This window comes from Protopterus annectens, chromosome 2.part0 (genome assembly GCF_019279795.1).
Source record: "Protopterus annectens isolate FY-2018-M chromosome 2.part0, PAN1.0, whole genome shotgun sequence".
Classification (NCBI taxonomy): domain Eukaryota; kingdom Metazoa; phylum Chordata; order Ceratodontiformes; family Protopteridae; genus Protopterus; species Protopterus annectens.
This window is the reverse complement of record NC_056728.1, coordinates 1772136842-1772158573: the sequence shown is the minus strand read 5'-3', so window position 1 is coordinate 1772158573 and position 21732 is coordinate 1772136842. Positions and strand designations below refer to the sequence as shown.

Below are 21732 nucleotides of genomic sequence, written 5' to 3'. Positions count from 1 at the left end.
TGGATTAAAATAAAATAACATTCATTACCGAGAGTGATATGAATATTCATTGTCTATTCGTAGTTTGCCCCTTTTCCTCAATGTAATGCGATCTCGGAGTTGGCATAGTCGATTTGCATGGATGTGGGGGTGCAGGGGGGCTTACCCCTGCAAAAACGAATAAAAAATACTTGCAGTCTTTTCCATACCACCGTACGCCTGCTCCATCCGTCAATCACTGAGGTAACACCACTTTTGCGCTGACTGGTCTGCGAAGTACTTCTGTGCTGCACACCAGTTCAGCTACCTATACAGTGCTGAAAATCATGTTGTACGGAGAAAAGCAACCTAAGGGTTGAGTTAAACTATAGGAGTAGGTGCAGTTTTCCTTTAATTATCCTGTCAGCGTTGTAGTTTAACCTCTTTGTAAGCTGTTTAGAAGTATTCCACATTTTGCCCGTTTGTTCCAAATTATGGAAGGTAGTAATCCACATTTTGAAAAGTGAAGGCTAACAACTATGCTGTCATCCAGAAAACACGTTACACATACCTCCGTGTATGTACTTTAAAACAAAAACGTTAAAACGCCAACCACAGCTCCGTATTACATACTTTAACTTCTAAACGTTAAAAACAATCAAAGAAACGAACAATTATGTTTTACCAGAATGTAGGCTCTCCAATAAAGCATAATTAACGATAAGGATTTTTTGAGAGTTTAGATCAATTTAATGTAGTGACGCTTACACCATTAAACAAGTTTATGGATTTATTTAGCGTCATTATAACGTTAAAGAGCAAATTTATATATACAAACTAAAACTGCAAATCATCGTATCTAAAATGTATTTCTTAGCAAATTAAAGTAAATCATCGGCAAAACATTCCATGGTAGGCTGCCGAATGACACTGGGTTCCTATTTTGCGCTTTAACACACAACTAAGGAATGATGCTTCAGGCACCAGACTTTTCGCTGCCCCATTCTTTGTACATTTTTTTCGTTCCACGGCATAACTCTAAACCAGAGACAAATCTCAAGAGAATTGGGGATCAATGCAGAAATAATCAGGAGCATTTTAAAATACTGGTGCCATTAACTGAAGCATTGACAAAATAAAGTGAATTAATAAATATATTCTGAAGTAAAAGAAGTATACAACTCTTTAACTATTCTCATTATCTAATTCTGCGGTTTTTTTCTCTCCAAAAGCCACCGGTTTTAAAAAGGAAACCAACAAATACTTAAAATAATTCAGTGCAATAATATGGACTAATGTTAAACCACCCAAAAACAAACACATTTATTTGCTTTGTTGATTATTTTATATATATACACAGTCAACGCAAAAAGTAACAACACTCAACCTTTTCCGCCCTTTTATCATGCTGAATATTATGACTCACACTAGCTAAGGTACAACAGCCAACTTTTCCGATATACTTGTGTTGTCGGAACTTTTGTGTGCGGTTGCTGTAAGGCCCCGGTATTATCCGAGGTGGGATACCGGCGAGTTCTCTCGTGGTTTCTATTTCCATCACTTGATATAGTTTTATTTTGTGCTTGTAGATGTGCATGCGTGACATTAGCACTTCATGACATATTTAAGCGTTTGAAAGTTCTGCAGTACATTTTTGTTTGCACGGAGTAAAGGCAATAATAGTCTTAACATTGCACTTTTACAAACAGGACGTATGGCTACCGATTCTTGGGCACTTGCTGTGGATGAGCAGGAGGCCGCGGCAGAATCGGTAAGACTGACAGAGAAGGGTGGGGATATTGAAGAATTTCCTGTGAACATCACTGCCTAATTTTTTTATTATTTTGTGTTGGGGTGTTTTGGTTTCAGCAGGGAGATATTTGTTTTAAGGCATGTAGTTGCTGTTCTGTTACTTTATCAGATGGAGAACATTTTTATTTTTCTCTCTTAACCATGAAGTTTAACCAGTTTAAAGAGACAGAATAGTTTCCATAGTGTTCAACATGATATAGCATAAATAATAAATGCTTACAAAATGAGATTACGTAAAAAGTGAAAGTAGACAATGTCTGAAACAGATGCCTTAAGTGAAAATCTTTTGAAAAGGCGTATCATTAAAGAAAATGCTATTTGGAGTAGAAACGAATGTGTTAAATAAGTAAAATAAAGCCGTATTAATCGATTTGTCCACATTCCGCAATAATTGGGTAAATGCGGGGAAGAGAGAGAAAGTAAGGGAGGGTTATGTTGATGGTGTACCTTGTAAAAACACGGTTAAACAATTTATCAAAGTGTTCATAATGGTGTGCAACATTGAATAATGTTACATTCAGTGTGTGTGTGAGAGAGACTGGGGAGGGGAGGCAACGCTCTTGTTAAGAAGGCAGGGGTTAGCACCGCACTTAACTTAGGACTGCCATTTATTCCATTTTCAACTGTCCATATTTTTTTTTGGCTCCTATTTGTTTGTCCCTCATAAAATTTGTGTTTTTCTGGCAAATCACTAGGATGATCTGAGGAGTGAAGTCACTAAATAATGACCTACATCTGAATTTCAGACTTCCTATCGTTCAGAAAATGGATGTTAAATCCTGTTGCCCTAACAACTTTCTAAGCGCAATATTTAAAATATGTTCCTATATTTGAGCCTTTGCCCACCCCCACCCCCATCCCCATTTTATCGGGCTTTGTCCAGATTTCTTGCACTTAAGAGGTTGAGAGGTATGACTCCATGTGGTTGTAACTAGTCTGTATGTATGCTGAGGATGGTACATTTGTATGGTGCAATATGTCATTAGTAGGATGGGCTTGATAGAATGAGCTGGACATTTGGTGGCAGTGATTGCAGAAAAGATTGAGAAAGTAGAAGTGATCAAGATGATAAAGTTAAAATTGTGGGAAATGTCTGCATGTGGTGGTTTGAACAAAATGAGTGTGGAAAGCTTTTATAAACAGATGCAAAATGTAGCAGAGGAACAAATGTAAAGGTGACTGAGTGTGGCCAACTTTTCTTGTTCTGTAGCACCATGGAGTCTGCAAAAAGATGGGGGAGCTTAAAGCTGTAATGCAGGAGGGGAGGGAGGATATTGCTGGTATCCCAGAAACATTGGACAATGATGAGGGGGCATGACACGGAGGTCCCTTGGTGTATAGGTTAAAAATGATGGAGAAAGGGATGAATTGAGGTGGTGGAGTACCTAATAAAAATAAGAGCAGCAGTAAGGTCAGAGAGGAGAAAGGAAGCTAAAGTAGAAATGGGGCAAAGGAGCAACCAAGGTCAGAAGCTCGGTTAAGTGCTCTGGCAGTTAAGGTGGAGGAAGGAAATATTTGGTAGGTTAATAGTGCCTCTCAGCCACATCAAGAGAAGTGAATGATGGACTGAAGGAATTAAGTTAAGAAGAAGATGGTAATACTCACTGGGGAGCTGAATCTGAGATTTGATGAACCGGTTATTAGGGAGGAAGTGGTGAGGTGGGAGAGAGAGTAATACTCATGAGAGATACAAATCTGTCAGGTGCAGACTGGGAGATGTTGATTGCCACAGTAGGGAGAGAAGGTGGAAGCTCATTGGGTTCTTGGACCATGAGAGGTTCAGCTAGCTGATGTAGGACTTGACAGATATAGAATTGTAGATGTGCCTCTGACTTTTTAAATTTTGTCAGTGTTTTGTGTTTCTGATACCTTTATGGGAATAGATCCCATTTCTAAGTCAGGGTATGATTAGAGTTCATGAAATTGGTATTGCTTCAGTCTTTGAAGTTAGCCAACTGCAGTATTCCTAGAATTGCCTTCTCTTGCAGTTTATTTGGGTCATGTGTATTGGTAGCATATTTACATTTGATTCTTTTTTACTTGCTCTTTTGTTTCTGTACGTTTTATGACGGTCTCCTCATATGTAAGCCACTATAGTCACTGGGTGCAGCAGTTTCAGTGATTAATTGAAGATACTGTTGTGTCTGATTTTCTGGCATTTATTAATTTATTTTTACTGTTGGTATTGGGTGAGCTCATGTGATATAAACTTAATCATTGTTGTTAATACTTTCTGGTTCTTGTATCAGATGCTTATTAGCTCCTAATGAGAAGTAACTGTCTTGCCATATTATTGTACATTTCAGTATGTCATACCCCATTAATGAGGTGTGCAGCTGTTTCCGAACTTGCATTTGTGTGTGTGTTCCTTTTTTTCAGTGATCTTTGTAAATAGTGTGCACATAGTCAACTGTGCTGGGTCACCATTATTAATATTTAATCTTTTTGTTTGTTTGTCTCTCTTTAACCATTCCCTTGTAAATCTTGGTCAACATGAGGTTGTTCAGTCGATCTCTACTTGCCGCTGTATTTCTAGATCTGTAGTAATATATTGCAACATCTTGTAATATAGTTTTTTTCATCTTATTTTTGTATAGTATTTCTAATGTAACTTGTATTGGATTTATACTGTATTTGTATTTTACTGTATGTGAAGGTTTTCTCCCAGGGCCTCTGCTGAAAACAGGTTCTGTAGACCCAGTCAGACCACCCCGGTAAACAAATCTCAAATAAATAAAAATTTATGGATTTTAATTTTTCATTCTTGTCTTGTCCTTTTCTTTATATTCTTTTGTTTTTTGTCACCTTCAGTTGCTAATCTGATTTTTTTTGTTTACTTCTGGTTTGGTTTCCATTCCCTCTTTATTCCAAAATGTTTCTGATAAATTAAACTAAGAGATTATCTTGGACTTCTTCTCATGCTTTAAAACTCACTGTTTGCGCATCTGTTGAGATCAGCAGATAAATTATGCAATCCCGTTATTGCAGATCTAAATATGTTGCCAATTCGAGTTGGTGCATACCTCCTTCAAAGTAAGGAATGTATAATGTTGGTCTAGGTTATTTAAAAATCAATCATCTATCAGTGAAACATTTTTCTTGTCCAACTGACCCAGTACTTTTTTGGGGCCAGTAAATCATACAGAAGGTTCACTTTTTAAGGAGTAGCATCTTTTTTATTTTTTTTGTTAACCAGGTTTGTTCACGATGTGCATGTATGTCATTTTTACTCTGGGCTAAATCTTTGTGTAAAGATGTTGATCACTTCAGCCAGAAATAGATATTGCATCTGGACCCATGCTTTTCAAGTTAGGAACCTTTCTTAATTTTGTCTTTCTCACTGGCTGTTACTCAATCCCATTTCATATCCTCTACATTAGCGCTCATTACTGTTTTTTTTAATTCTTATCCTGTGTACATCTTTGCTATATTCACAGGGTCTTCATATGTACTTCTCCACAGTGTATCTATTTGTGTGCGTTTGTTTATCCCTTTTGCTTGCTTCATAATTCTTTATGAAGCCTATTTGGTTCATTAGTGAGATGCTGTTTTCTACTTTTCCTTTATATTTATCAGCGTGTCTTATTTTTCTACTTATGCTGATATCATTTTATTAGAAATTGTGCATATTATTAGAAATTGTGTGTGACAAATTCTGGTCTGTTTTTGTTACTGTGTATTTTACCACTTCTGTGTTGTATTTTTTGATCTGTCCCTTTCCTGTATTCTTCTAATAGTGATACTTGTTTTAATTGCTTTATAGTTTTTCTGCTTTCGTGGTAGCATTCTACCTGTCCTCGTCCTCCTCTTTTATTTATTTATTTTTATTACTCTGTTTTTGTTGTAATACTATGCAGCTAAACTATAATAATGGATAATAAAAGTAAGAACAAAACTCCAAATTTAATTCCAAGAATGTGCACTTATGACATACGGATGAGCGCTTTCGCCATTACAGCTTCTTCAGATCCTTGTATAAAAGTCATAGTAGACCTCCCCTTATATAAGCAGCTCAGTTAATCAATTAAAACAATTTAAACAGTTAAAAGCAATGCTGGAGAATTTAAAGAACGCTCCCATATATAAACATGTTAATGTAAAGTAAGACAAAAATATATAAAACTTGCATAGTGACCTAAAAACATGTAAATAAACATTCTGATAAGTTAATATTGATAAAATACATAATCAAGAACATATACAAATAAATGATAGTTAATTTTATGTGCCTGCGTTGTCTCGGCTTAGGTTTTATAGAAGCTCTATCATTCAACCCATGCCCCCTATCAGCTTTCAAAGGAATGATCCAGTCAGTCTCCTTAGATTCAGTAAGATTCATAGTATTACCACCCCTCTTATTCACAACAATTATCTCTAGGACCCGGAACAAGAAGGTATGCTCATTGTCATTGGTGGTTATATGTTTTGCTAAGGCATTGTGTAAAGTGCCCTTTCTCATGTGGTAAATATGCTCTCTCATTCTATCCCTTAACGGCCGGTTAGTTTTACCAACATAGAAACTCGGGCATGCCTGACAAGTAGCTAAATACACCACATTAGGTGTCATACAATCTGCATCTGCCTTTTTAGGAGAAAATGGTGTGTAAATCCGGGTGTATAAACACCTCACTGCTATCAATAAATGAACAGAAGTTGCAGTGACCACAGGGTTTAGTGTGACCAGTGTTCTTCATAATCCTATCATGTCTGGGGTGACAAAGCAATCGCTTTAGGTTGCTCTTATTCCGAAATAGGAAACTTGGTGTCTCCCCCACAATGCGTTTCAAGTCATCATCAACCAGGAGAATATCCCAATGTTTGCTAATAATTTCCTTTAACTGATATTGATCAGAAGTATACAGAGTAGAAAATCTAATAGATCTATGTAACATATGATCTCCAACGGTTTGATCTTGGACCCTGGGTCCAAAGTATGGTGCACCTGAAGTGGTGCGTGACATGTATGCTTCCTCCATGTATGGTATAATCTCATTATCCTTGTATCCCCGGGTCAGTAATCTATTTCTCAGATTGTCTTATTCTGAGATAAATCCCTGTTCAGTGGGGTTCAATCTCGAGGCTCTAAATACGGGGGTCTATCGCAAGGCATGTTACTGCAATTCGTTGTTATTAAGGTCTAGTATGCACCCACAATTTGTTTAAGAATTTAATGAAAGGACAGGCCATTAGAGCCTCGAGATTGAACCCCACTGAACAAGGCATGTTACTGCAATTCCTTGTTATTAAGGTCTAGTATGCACCCACAATTTGTTTTTAAGAATATAATGAAAGGACAGGCCATTAGAGCCTCGAGATTGAACCCCACTGAACAGGGATTTATCTCCAGATGCATGTTTTTAGAATGTGGGAGGAAATCTGAGTACCTGGAGGAAACCCACGTGAATGCATGGAGAACATACAGACTCCACACAGAAGGCACCCCAGCTGAGAATCGAACTGGAGAACCTCTTGCTGTGAGGCAACAATGTTAACCACTGCTCCACCGAACTAGATGGGCCTCACCCCAGAGTGATCTACAGCAGCAATATGTACCGGATGTCAGGAGAGAATGTATATGGTTTTCTGTTTCTCAGTTTTTGTGATCTGTGAATACAGTAAACTCTGTTAACCAGAACGCCAGCAAAAAATATTGAAGAAATACAGTACAGTTTTCATGTGTTGCACTTTCTGTATTTCCCCCCGCAGAAACATACTTTACTTTTTTAGAGTTTTAAAAAGGAAGAGAGGAATACATTCCCCCGCTCCCCAATTTAAGAGCAAGCCAAACCAAACAAATAGTTTAGGGTACAGTATTAGTCTGGCCTATTTTTACTAGTAACTCTCAAGCAACCAGAAACTACAGTTGTCTGGCATCTACCAATCCCTATGAGTGCTGGTTTACTGTAACTTAATTTCTTCAACAAAACATATGTACATCTTCACTTTGTTTTTGTATGCTGTTAATAGCTTAGTTTGCCAACATTGTACCTTGCAGTCTTGTTTGTGAAATATCTACCCTGTAATACATGTTTTAACTATAATGTGATGACATGATTTCTTTGAAGCGGGTACTGTGTACCATACTTTAACTTATGTTTGTTGTTCTGTGGTTCATAGGTAGGTACTAGGCTATTGGCCCTAGGGCCTAAACAAGCCTAGCCAAATAGGTGCCCTGACTTTCGCCACCCAAGAAAATTATTTTCCTGTGCCCCTGTCAAGCAGAACCACAGAAGTGATCCCCGGGGTGAATTTCCTATTGCCCATCCAATTATCAAGATTTTTCTTGAAGAGTGCTAATGAGGAGATGGCTACTACACAGGTGCTACCTATGAACCTGAAAAGGGTCCCTTGACTTAGGCCATCTACACAGTTAATATACCAATAAATAGAAACTACCACCTGGATTCCTCAGAAATTGGCTAGAACTTTGGCAGACCCACTGGTGGCGATCTTAAACAGATCACTGGCTAGTGCATACTTGTTGTGCACCTGGTGGGTGGTGCAAAAGCATTCTGGAGAACTGTGTCAGTGTGTTTAGTTTAACAACAATGACAGAGAAAGTCTTGGTGGGTTGTTCATGGCTACAAAGAATCGTCTGTCAAACCTGATGTGCTTTACAGGTGAACTTGACACAAGGCCTTTAATTTGGCCCCACACGATGCGGGATTAGGAGGAGTACTAAGACTGGGAAACGGGGGGGGGGGGGTGGCTAGTCTGGCTCTAGTACTCTTCATTGTGTTTGTATTTGGACATATCTGAGAAAATAGGGAGTATAATCGGCCGTTTTGCTGCTGGCATAAAAGAATAGGTGGAGCAGAGGAGGATGTGGGAAGAGTTTAGGAAAGGATTTGGGAAGGCTGAAAAGAGGGTAGAAAAACTGCAGTTGGTGTTCATTGTTGACAAATCTAAAGCGTTCCACTCTGGTCACAACAGTCTTGGTGTAAAGTATTTGTGCGTATCTTTTGGTCGCGGGCAAAACCAGAAGCTCTGCTGATAATCCACATAGATGGCCCATAGTGTCTGTGAGAGAGACTGTATAACCAGGATTTGAACTGAATAACCAAGTGATGTAAGGCAGTGTTGCCTAGTTTTTTTTTTAAGATGTATGCAATTTCATTTTATTTTTTACTTTATAAGTGGCTGGTAGCAACTTTCTGCCATGAACTGACCACTATGCATTTTCCTTAATATAATAGCATACACAGTTAAAGTCAAGTAAATGATAACATGATGTGCAGATTTAGCATATTAATTTCCAAAAACAAATGGCTGTAGTCATTAGTCCCATTTTTGCATGGAGTTGGGATGTCACAGCAGCAGTGATCAGTGTGAGCCAGTGTTTACATCCTCTAGTGGCTAGTCCTGACTCGTTCAAAAAAAGAAATGCAATATACTAAATGTGAAAGATAGTATACTAAATGTGAAAAACAGTTTACTCATTCTTCGAAGGTAGAAGTTTAAATACTTTCAGTATTTGTTGCAGCACTAGTGGTTATGTACACAGCACTATGATCAAGTGCTGAATGATTGACAAACTGGTTAAACAACTTTTGCAGACTCTTGGAGATGACCTATGTTTGCAGGCAGACACCCCCCCCCCCAACCACTGAATGTTAGTATTCCTACTCTGAGGTTGTACTGTTGGTGAGGTTCGTCTTCGATCGTTCAACACATGACTGTAGTGCTGTCAATTTAATGACCGGCAACAGTGGTTGCATATAAGCTGAAATGGCATTTTCACCGTATAAGCTGTGGAGAATAAAACAAAATGGTGCATCCTTTTTTTTTCTTGCAGCTTTAATTTGGCTGACTGATCTTTAATTGGTTGTTATCAGCCATGATGTCAAGAATAAAAATTGCTGTCTATCAAATGACAGTCCCCAAAATAACACTTTTGCCATAAAAAAAAACAAAAAAAATACTCTTGTTTTCCATACTTTCCTAATAGTTTGTTCCAGTGATCAGATTTTGCTGATCCCTGGGCTTTGTCTTGGTTCCTGTTTTCTCCATTTTCCTTGTTTGGTCAAGGGGTAGTTTCTTTACTCACTAGTGGGAGTAGGGAGTACTGAGCTGCCTGTTTGTCCTCAGAGGAGTGGTTTAAGGCAGTAACTTGTAGTTTATTGGCCATTTTGGGTCATTTCCTGTCTTTTCCAGCCCCTGCTATAAAGCACGCTTTAGCGGAGTTGCCACTGTTGCACACTAGGGCAGCGACGGTTAAGCAGGTTTAAACTATTCGGGCTACCTAAAGTCCACTCTTCAAATTTTCCCTTAAAACTACCTTCCTCGAACTATACTACTGATCTAATCAGCGTATCCTATAACTAAAAAGATCATCTCTACTTGACTCCAAGTAGACTATTCTCTATCTGTTAAACCTAGCACTTGCTCCTACAGTACTTATTACCTTGATACGGCACTCTTATAGATAGCACCCCAAAAAGGCAAACCCCCATTTCTCGGTCACCCACGTCCCCCGGAATCTCTCTTAAAGTTTTTTGTCTAGTCCTTCTAGCATGTCGAGGGATCAGTTGCTAGTGTCCTCTCCTGCTCAGCTGGTGAACCTGGGAATATTGAGGCAATGTTACAATTGCCTCATGTACACAGACAACCCTCTCCTCCTCCCACAAAACACAAATACATGCGAGAGATGCAACTATACGGCCAAACTGGAGGCTGAGCTCTCTCAACATAGGACTGGCAAGACCAGTCAGGAGGAAAAGGTTACCACACACACTATAAACCCAGTCTCACATAGTACCATCTCAACCTCAAATCATACACATAAACACACAAAGACATACTCGGAGGCTCTGATCAAAAATCTACCAAAACAGCAGAGGCCACCAAAGCAGACACCCAAACAACCACCACCTCAGAACACAACACCTGCAACACATAGACCTCACAGTCAGAGTGTCAAACAGTCACAGCCCTTAAGGCCAAACACAATGCCAGACACACTAGTCATTGGTGACTCCATAGTCAGACACACTGACGTCCCGCTCACCAGACTGAGTAAGGAGAAGGTCACAGTAAGCTGCCTGTCGGGCGCTAGAATCCGCCACATAACGCATGCACTCAGGTCTCTCAACAGCAGGTACAAATACAACTCAGTCATTGTCCACGCTGGTGTAAACGACCTGAGACGTACCTCCTTGGACTACATGAAAAGAGACATTGAGGAGCTCTCTGATTATGTAGCCCAGGCAGGTATGACCCTGACCCTGAGCAGTATCCTACCTTCACCAAGAATGATGCCACAATACAGAGATAAGATGATCAGCTTTAACAATTGGCTTAAACTCTGGTGTCATTCAAAGGGGATCCAATGTCTGTCTGCCTGGGATGACATGCTGGACAAGCCACGCTGCTTCAAGGGACGGCTTGCACCTGTCACCCTGGGATTCCGGATATTGGCAAAGGCTCTTGCCACCCCCATAGTGCCTTTTTAGGCAAGGCTCAAATTCTAAACCTACCACCCTAGAACACAAAAAAGGAAAAAAACTAAGGGTAATGCTGCTCAATGCCAAAAGTCTAAATCTCAAAATGCACGCACTCGAGGCCCTTCTCAGTATGGAGAACATCGATGTCTGTGCTGTGACAGAAACCTGGTTCAAGGCTCCTGAGAGCACCCCAGCACTATCAGGTTTTACCTCATATCATGCGTTCCGGCCCCAAAATCCGGAAAATACCAAGAAAGGAGGGGGGGTATCCATATTCATCAAGGACACCCACACCTCCAGACTGGTGGCAACGCACGATGCATCGGAAACCATCCAGGTGCAATTAACCATAGGCAAGACTGCTCTGCAAATTGTAGCATGTTACAGGCCACCCTCACAAACCTCACATGGCCTTCCTGAAAACACTAGAGGGGATAAATGTATCACCAAACACCATCATACTAGGTGACTTCAATTACCCTAATATAGACTGGGTACACTACTCAAGCCCAAACACCCTAGCCCAAAAGTTCCTGGAATTCATAAACTCAAATGCCATGGAACAACTAGTCACCATCCCCACAAGAGGAGAAAACATACTTGATCTCATCATCACAAACATGGGAGCACAATGTTCAACACCGGAAGTATACCCCTCACTGGTGAGATCAGATCAGAAACTAATCTCGCTGGAGGTCCTCATCCCACCCCCACCTGAAATAAAAAAGACCACAGTAAAGAACTTCTTGAAAGCCGACTTCACACTTCTAAAGACTAGTGTGGTCTCCTTTAAGGCCCCCGAGCCGGCAGAAAACAGTACTCAAGCCGCTGAATCACTTACAAATGCCTTCTACCAGCACCTGCAGGACTGCATGGATAAGGCAATCCCAAGCAAAACAAAGACTCTTTGTACCAAAGGCAAGCGTCCAGTCTGGTGGACCCCAGCCATAAACAAACTCTACAACAAAAGGAGGAAGCTACTACAAGATAGAGCAAAATCCTTAAAAGGTAAGACACCCTTGATCACTATAAGTAAAAAACTAAGAGCTCTCATAAAATCATCCAAAGCAAATTTTGAGAGAAAAATAGCTAATGACTCAAAGGACAATCATAAGGCCTTCTTTAGCTATGTTAGAAACCTGGGAGGAAACTCCCAGATATGTTCAGAACTAGTTCAAAATGATGTGAAGATTACTGATCCTACAGACATTGCCAACATACTGGCTGACAGGTTCAGTGCAAACTTCTCCCCCCCAAAAGGAGAGATATCTATACCATGCGATTGCAGCCCCCCAAGCATCTCCAACGCCCAAGTGAGAACTGCTCTCTCCAAAGCAAAAAACACAGCATCCATGTGGCCTGATGGTGTCCCCGGCTGTGTGCTCCACGAACTCAACGAGGAATTAAACCCACAGCTAGGACAGCTGTTTAATCATAGTCTTACCTCTGGATACGCACTCCAGGAGTGGCGCACTGCAACTGTGGTCCCACTTCACAAAGGCGGTGCCTCCACCGACCCTGGAAATTACCGGCCCATTAGCTTGACAAGCCTTATCTGCAAAGCCATGGAGAGGATCATAATGGACCTCATAAATAAAGACATAGGGAATTTGCAGACTTTGGATCCATCCCAGTTTGGCTTTGTCAAAGGCAGATCATGCCTTCTAAACTTAGTTGACTTTTTCGAAACAGTCACCAAAGCCATTGATGAGGGAAAGGCAGTCCATACAGCCTACCTCGATCTGGCGAAGGCCTTCGATACAATACCCCACTCGGGTATCATTGAAAAACTCATTAGCTTAAATGTTAACCCATACATCACAAGATGGGTTGCAAACTGGCTGAGTGACAGAACACACAGGGTCAGAGTTGCTGGCGCCATGTCAGACTCAAAGCCTGTCACAAGTGGTGTACCACAGGGCTCAGTCCTGGGCCCACTCTTGTTTGGCATCTACTTTTCCGAAGTACAAGCAAACACAGGAGGGTTATGGCTGACTAAGTTTGCAGATGACTGCAAACTGGGCGCCATAGTAGAAAACATATCTGACACAGATATCCTTCAGAAGGGTCTCACAGAAACGGATAACTGGTGCCAGAGCCATGGCCTAAAGTTAAATGCCAAAAAATGCATAGTCATACCCTTCGGGAAAAACAAGGTTACCCCTAGCTACCAAATAGGTGGCAATCCACTGAGCACAGAAGAAGTTATCAGGGACCTGGGGACCCAAGTTGATGGTAGTCTGTCATTCGACACCCATGTAGCCAAAGTAGTTAGGAAGACCTTCTACATTGCCCACCTTATCATGAAGGGATTCTCATCTAGATCAAGGGAGGTCATAGTCTCCCAATACTCATCACTCATCAGACCAATGATTGAGTACAATGCCCCATTCGGAATGTATCTGACCCGACACTTGCAGCAGCTTGAGAGGACACAAAAGTTCCTCACCAAAAGGATAAAGGGTCTCAAACATCTGTCCTATGCTGCCCGACTGAAAGAACTCCAACTCTATTCAGTCGCCACCTGCTCAGAGGTGACCTTTGCCTAACATACAAGGCCATGTCAAACCCAGATTTGATGAATATGCTTCACCTCAAAAAATCTAGATCCGTCAGAGCCACAAGGGCGGGAGACTTAAACCTTGACACGGCTATTAATAGGACGTGCTGGAGGGATAGATTCATCACCCAAAGACTCCCTATGCTGTGGAACAAAATCCCGGTATATGCGAGGCAGAGCACCTCGCTGGCCTTGTTCAAGAGAAATCTTGACCAATGGATGGGAGATCGCAGATATACCCCAGGGATTACCTCAGTGTCACTGCTCGACAGAGGCACAGCAAAATAATGGGTATAGTTCCCCATACTAAAGGGGTGGCGTAAGCCACAAAACTATGGGCTAGGCTTGTAAATGCCCTCGGGCAGATAGCCTAGTATGAACCTATGAACCTATAAGATGTGGAGAATAAAGCTAGAGAAAAAGGGTGCACCATTTATTTATAGTTTAGCTGACTGATCTTGAATCCATCTTCTTAGCATGATCTGAAGAATGAGTTTCACAAGAGTTTTAGATTATACAGTAGAAAATTATGTATTGTTTAATTAAAGGCAGTACCTGAACATTTTAGATGCATGATATACCCCAGGGATTACCTCAGTGTCACTGCTCGACAGAGGCACAGCAAAATAATGGGTATAGTTCCCCATACTAAAGGGGTGGTGTAAGCCACAAAACTATGGGCTAGGCTTGTAAATGCCCTCGGGCAGATAGCCTAGTATGAACCTATGAACCTATGATAGGGAGTTGCTGTTCATGTCAAAACATTTGCGAAAACTGCCTATGGGAGAGACAAATGTGTATATAAAGTCATTACTTTACTACATGATTTTGGTACTGTAAGAGGACATTTGTCCTGTGAAGTGGTAAAATCATTGTTTAATGTAGAGCTGCACTTTACTCTGGTGGTTGTCCCATTTCTGATCTGAATGGTGTGGATTGAAGTGCCTTGCAGAAATTGGCCAAACTTTTGAGAGAGTTTTTTTGCATGTATTTTGTAGCTTGAAGAATTGAAAAAAAGATTTTGTTGGGGGTCGTGGAAGAGCAAGTGATTCAAAAGAGACTCTTGAAATTTGAGTACGTTTATGTTGGAGCAACTAGAAGGGGGGGACTGAAAACAGGTTAAACAGTTTTGTGGAGGAAAGATATCCACTTGCTTTTCATCCATCCTTTCTGCTCTCAGATCTAAACGTTTATGCCACTTCCTCTGGTATCTAGTCGGGCTCTGCTTTTTTAACAGCAATGTCCATCAGGGTTGTTGTCTGCAGTTATGGATATGGTCATATATGACTGCTTATCTTCAAGCATAAGAAACTCTAAGGCTTCAGTTTTCAAAACCACTGTCTTAATGCAGTTCTGCTGTTTTCCCAAGTGGTTTTGTCCATGATTACCTTTTATTATTTTAAACGTTGAATGATTTTGAGTTTCTTTGTATAGTTCTAATTATAAAACTTTTTTTTTTGGTGAAAGATTTTTATGAAAAAAATGTATTTTATGTTTTAGCTTATCAAATTGTGTACGGGGCAGTGTAAATGTAGTCTGTTGCTTTATTCTTTTATAACTCACAAGAAGTTTTTTTTTCTGACGCCTTTCTGAGTTTTCTAGGTAACGGAGTGAGATGTACTGGATCCTTTTTTTGTTTGATTGTGTCCCTTAGTTCTTTTTGATTTATGCCAAAAGGCTTGCTATTAATAAGAATCTTTTTTTCACTATCAGTCATAGATAATCCAGCACTAAATGCAGATCCAGTTAAATGCAAAACAGCGTAAGTTCTGTAATGATCAGTAGTTCAGCATTTCAGTCAAACACTTAATTGTTTTCGCTTCACTAAACACATTCAGCATTGAGTTACATACCTGGGATCATTGTTTCTTACTCTGGCAAGACTTAACAGTGAAGCCTAGCAGACAGTGAAGCCTAGCAGCCAATGCACATGTTGGTAACTAAGCCTTAGCATGCTGATGCCTCAAACTTCCATTCCATTGCTTGAGACTAGCTCCCTCAAGCGACTACTGTCTACTGAAACTAATTGGTTCAAGTGGCTTTGAATGATAAAGCTCACTTTAGAATAGATAAATTGCAGTCTAATCTTGAGTTTACCATTTCAAATGTGTTACAGGGAAAAATGCTGTCAAAATTAAGCTTTAATTTTGCAGCATGAAGGAACAGGACTGGAGCTTATTTTTGTAAACTTGAATTATTACTCAGTGGTCTTTATAACCCCAAAATAGAACTTGTCCGTGTTAGCTTAGACTGCTTTTGCTACAATCACAACTCTTAGTGTGTGTTTAATCGGGCTATTTACTGCAGACATTTTTGTTCTAGAGTAAACACTGTAAGAGGTGTGTGCGTGTGTGTGTTCAAAGTGACTGTTCAGGAGAAAAACGTTTATGCTGCCATACTCCTGACTAAAACTCTTTTTCTCCTAAATGTTTCTTCTACTTTTTCTCTTCCCTTCCAACCCAAACGCGTGGCTGTCTTCTCCCCTAACATATACTCTAGTCCTCATTGTTGCAAGTGAACTGTTTTGTTCACTATATTAATGTATGACATCTCCTTTTTACATGTATTCAGCTGGTAATTTTATAGTAATTTATATTGTCTTCAGTTCTTCTTATCACCAAAATGTTTGGCTTTTCTTTTTTTGTTTACACTGCATTACACGTCATCTGTAACTGCAGAAAAAGGGTATGCTAGCCTTCCCAGTCACAGTCCTGGTGATCAAATGCTAAGTGAAAGTAATGTGCTTTTAACCAACATATTGGACTGACTCCCCTTTTTGGGGTCTGTCAGCAAAAATTTTGATATGCATTCTCAAGATTTATGCACCTGATGACTTCTGTCCTGTTACTGAGAAGGATAATTTTGTGATGAGTTTAAGCAGTACTCATTTGTGCCATGTAAAAAGACCTGGTCATGCTGGCCAGAAATTAAATCCTCAAATGGGTACAAAGTGTGTTAGTGGGGCAAGACTTTGTGACCTATCCTGCTGTAGGCATTCAAATGACAGTGGCTTTTGCTTTCTTTGTTTTGCAAGCCATAACAAATAATGGTCTGCAATTCTAGATAATTTTCTAATAGTCAAACTTTACCCAGATGCAGTATGTTATGTTTGTGCTTTTTCAGAGGTAAAACAGTGACTTGGATCATTATGAGCCAAATTCTGGCTTCAACTCAAGACCATTTACAAAGTCCAGAGTGCAAAGACTGATGCATCATCCCTATTGGGAGTATTCCTGTTGTGAGAACGACCTAGAAGTGGATGGCAAATAATCCTCTTAATCAGGGAGAAAAAAAAAAGAAAGCAGTTACTAACAGACAAACCCTTAATCATCTAAATAGGTAAAAAAAAAAAAAAAAACTGGTGGTGGGAGAAGAGAGAGAGAAAAGTAACCAATCCCATTTTTGACTTGCTGCTTTGATTTTTTCAGAAAGATTTGTGGCACTACACTAAAAATAACAGATGATCTGAAGTAGTTACTTCATTTGTTCTGCAACCTGTGGGTCTCTGATCCGACCGGCAGCTTTCCAAGCTTCAAGATCTGAGCTCCTAGCTCCTCCCCTCTACCCACAATCCCCTGTCACCACCACACTACCTCAGATCATTTTTGCCGCGGCTTGAATCACAAGCATCTTGAGAAGAGCTCCTGAGCTTAGTAGCAGGGAAGTGAATTTTTTTTTCTTGAAATTTTCTTAAAACTTTAACAAGTTAAAGAAGAGTGTTGAGAGTGTTTATCTGCCCTTTTTTATTTTTGGGATTGCGTTTTGTTCAATTAACCCTCCCCTAGGTGTTTGGGTGTGTGAGTGTGTCAGGAAAATGGCTGAAGGCCATAAGGCTATTTTTTCAAAGTGCACTGGGTGTGGCCATAAGCTTTCCCCAGCTGATGGCCACACTCAGTGTGTTATATGCCTGGGGGTTGCCCATTTGTCTTCAGACTGCCAGGTTTGCGCAGCCTTCAACCCCCGGGCTGTGAGGGACAGGAGGAACAGGCTTATTCTGGTGGGATTGCTTCCCCCGGAGGAGGCCTCTTCCTCTTCTCCCTCCAAGGTGCAGGCTGCCCAAGTAGCTTCGGCACCCCTGATTCCCTCGACTCAGGCTGGGACTCAACCTCCCACTACTGCCTTGAGTACGAGGGAAGTTCAGTCTTCTCCTTCTAGGGAAAAGCACAGGGAGAAGCACAGACACAAGAGGTGAGCCGAGCTCAGCCTTCGAAGACTGTTAAATCGCTTACGAGGGTGTCCGGACCTTCTCCTTCTCGGCTCCGATCTCCATCCTTCTCACCGGAGCCAGAGGAGGAGCTCCTATCACCCTCGAGGTCATCGAGGTGGCCTTCCAGGCCCGCCTCTACGACCTCCTCTAGATCTACTAGGTCTCTCTCCGACACCGATATGGACAGGATGATGTGTCGGTTTCTGTAGACCCAAATGCAGATGGGGGTGCTCCTGTCCCCCTCCCCCACAGGGGGGGAGTGCAGCTTCAATATTTGCCCCGATTTCTCCTTCAACCCGGATCTGGGTTTTGGAGTCTTCGGATCCAGGCCCTTTCGGAGCCGAGGTTTTGTCGGTGCCGGTAGCCCAAGCCTTCTCGACGCCGACCATACCCTCTAGTATCTCTGATCCGAGCTCTCGGGGCCGTGGGCCGGGTGTCGGATATGTGGGAGCGGGTGCATCTTCGGCGCCTCCTATGTCGGAGAGCACCTCCCTTTCAGATCCGATGGCTTCGGCTCTGACCCCGATCCCTATCTCGGAGCCGAGGAGACTGCTCTCGGGGCTGGAAGAGAGTAGTTCTTCCTCTGCGTTCGAGGTAGTGGAGAGAGGGTACTGTCGAGGTCTTCCAGGTCCCCGACTCGGGCTTTGGATCCTTCCGCTCCCTCACTGCATACGGGTTTACCTTCCATCGGGACAGCCTACTCAGACCCTCCAGTTGGTTCCCTCGGTGGAACAAGAGGCCGTTGACGAGCCCTCTTCTGATAGTCCCACAGAGGAGGTGCCTCGTAAACGAATGTGTAAAAGGAGGCACATGGACTCCCCCGAGTCCGTCACCACAGGTACGGACTTAGAGGAAAGGGAAGGTTCCCCAAGGTCACCCCCCTGAGGATGTCTCCTTTGGAGACATCATGGAAATGTTGCATATTGGGGGGGGGGGGGGTCTGCCCAAAAAAATTTCCTCGGAGGAGTCCGTATTTCTGGAGGCGTTTGAAGCAGGCCCATCTACCTCCTGGGTGTCCCCACCGACAGATTCCCTGGTAGATCTCCTGACTACCAGGGCTTGGCAGGAACCCGATACCATGGAGCCTATCCCACGCCGGCCGGCTAAAATCCTTAGCCCCCCTTCAGATAGGCAGGCTTGGGCCAAAGGGTCTCCTGTTGATGCCACGTTGGTGGCTGCTGCCACTAAGAGAGCTCTTCCAGGAGAGCTCCATGGACTACCCGCCGGACAAGGAGTCCCGGGTGCTGGACCGTATAGGGAAGCGGACCTTTGCTTCAGCAACCTTCTCTGTGAGGGCGCTGAATTATATGGCGCATGTCATCGGGCTGCAACGGGATTTGATCAAGGAATACACTGCAGCTCCACCAGAGTCCATGTCTGTCGAGGACAAAACCGTGTTCTCGACTCATATGGCCACTCAAGTCCATTTCAGATACGTTCATGCGGCTACTGTCTTATGCTACGGAAGGAGCCGCAAGGGCCAGCGGGGCAGGTGTTGTCTTGCGACGCCATGCCTGGCTCCGCCTTTGTAATTTCGCGGAACTTTTCAAGGCGTCCTTCGCGAACGCACCCTTTGACGGCTCTTTGCTTTTTGGCAAGACCGTACATGATACACTAGTCCAAAGCGAGAAGGAAGATGCTGTCTGCCGGCGGAGTCCGCTACTTGAGCCCCCAGCGTTCCTTCTCAAGGAATCGGAGGGGGCAAAAGAAGCTGTGGTTCCGCAAGTCTCAGCAATCCTATCCAGCTTCGGACTCCGCGCCCTCCAGAGGCAGAGGGGGGCAGGGTGGACTCCGGCCCAGAGGCAGAGGGGGACCACATATCTTCGGGTCTAGGGAGCCTTTCTCTGAGAGACCCGCGCAGCAGCCCTGAGGGCTTACCCGACTGTCCAGCTCTGGAGGCAGTCGGGGGGCGTTTAACGAAGCACCTGTCAATGTGGGAGTCAATCACGAACGATCGATGGGTGCTCTGAATTATATCCAGAGGCTACAAAATTCCCTTCCTATTTTGCCCTCCCTCAGGTGGTCGCCTCCCCGATGTTCCACCCAATCAAAGAGAGGCGGCGACCGTAGAGATTTCAAATTTGTTAGGAAAAAGAGCCATTCAGCGGGTCCCCCCCCCCCCCAGACCAATCCGGATCGGGCTACTACTCAAGGTTCTTTTTGGTGCCAAAAAAGACGGGGGACCTCAGGCCCATTCTAGACTTGTCCGCCCTGAACATGTTTGTCCCCAAAGAAAAGTTCCGGATGGTCACTCTACAATCTATTCTCCCCTTAATGCAGGAGAACGACTGGATGTGCTCTATAGACCTCAAGGACGTGTACTACCACATTCTAATGGACAGATGGTCCAGGAGGTTCCTCCACTTCTGGCTAGGGGCCAGTCATTACCAGTTCAGGGTCCTTCCGTTCGGACTCACCTCAGCCCCCAGGGTGTTAGTCATGGCAGTGGTTGCAGCCCACCTGAGGCTTCAGGGCATAAGGGTCTTTCCGTACCTAGATGACTGGCTCCTCACAGCAACCAACAGGCATCAACTTTGTACTGTGAGGGACTATGTCCTGTCTCTTGCCGACAACTTGGGCATTTCAGTCAACATACCGAAGTCTTTTCTTCATCCTGTGCAAGCATTAGATTTCATAGGAGCCAGGCTAGACTCCCAATCTTCTCAAGCCTTCTTGACCTCGGACAGGCTGTCCAGCCTCTCACTGCAAGTTTTGGCACTTCTTCGCACAAAAGCTCCACCGGCGGAGTTAGTCCTGAGAGCACTAGGCTCGATGGCAGCGGCTATCGGCCTCTCTCTCCATGCTCGCCTAAGGATGCGTATATTACAGTGGATACTCCAAGTTCAATGGTCACTGTTACTCCTCCCACTGAACACTCCCTTCCCCCTGAGCAGGGTTTGCAGGGAATCCCTCCTTTGGTGGCTTCACTCCCCAGAACTCAGGCAAGGGCGACCCTTTGTGATTCCCCCTCCCCAGGCCACGTTAACCACGGATGCTTCTCGCCTAGGGTGGGGTGGGGCATTGTTTGGGCAGAAACGTCCAAGGTACGTGGACCTTGTCGGAGACCGCCTTGCACATAAATGTTCTGGAGATGAGGGCGGTGCTTCTAGCATTAAGACCTTCTACCTCTAGGAACGATTGCAATACAGACAGACAATATGTCAGTGGTCTGGTATATAAACAAACAAGGGGGAACCAGATCCTACCCTCTTTGTTGAGAAGCCATGAGAGTTTGGGAATGGGCGATATCCACCAACTGCTTTCTGATAGCAACGCACATTCTGGGACGATCCAACATTCTGGCGGACAAATTGAGTCGAGTAATTCTCAGTCCTTACGAGTGGTCTCTCAATCCGAAAGTTGCGAAGGAAATTTTCCACAAGTGGGGTTGGCCTCGCTACGATCTTTTTGCTACCCCCCAAAACACAAAATGCAGCGAGTTCTCAATTCTTCCCCCAGAAGGGGAGAGCCCCAGACGCTCTGATTCATGCTTGGCTTCCCGGTCTACTCTATGCTTATCCCCCGCTTCCGCTCATGGCGAAGTTCATTCAGAAAGCCGCACGGTTGGGGAGCAAAATTATCCTCATAGCCCCATTCTGGCCTCGTCAAATCTGGTTTCCATACCTGCGGTCTCACAGTCTCTCCTCCCCTTTAATCCTGGATCCCATTCCAGATCTGATATCGCACCCAACGGGGTGCCCAACACTGAACCTGGTAAACCTCAAGCTCGCGGCTTGGTTGATCCTGTTCCA

At 43.0% G+C, this 21732-nt stretch overlaps 1 protein-coding gene across 2 annotated transcripts in view; it reads left to right on the top strand.

Annotated features, from left to right (window-relative positions):
• The first annotated feature begins 1433 nt into the window (after nt 1-1433).
• Nucleotides 1434-21732, top strand: part of LOC122793619 (ATP-dependent RNA helicase DDX19B-like) — a 622575-nt gene continuing 602276 nt past the window's right edge. The window contains exon 1 of one of the 2 annotated variants that reach the window (XM_044061802.1): nt 1434-1729. In XM_044061802.1, the coding sequence (XP_043917737.1) occupies nt 1673-1729 (57 nt within the window). In that variant the 5' untranslated portion in view covers nt 1434-1672. The remainder of the gene's footprint in view (nt 1730-21732) is intronic. The other variant, XM_044061801.1, reaches the window with a different exon arrangement.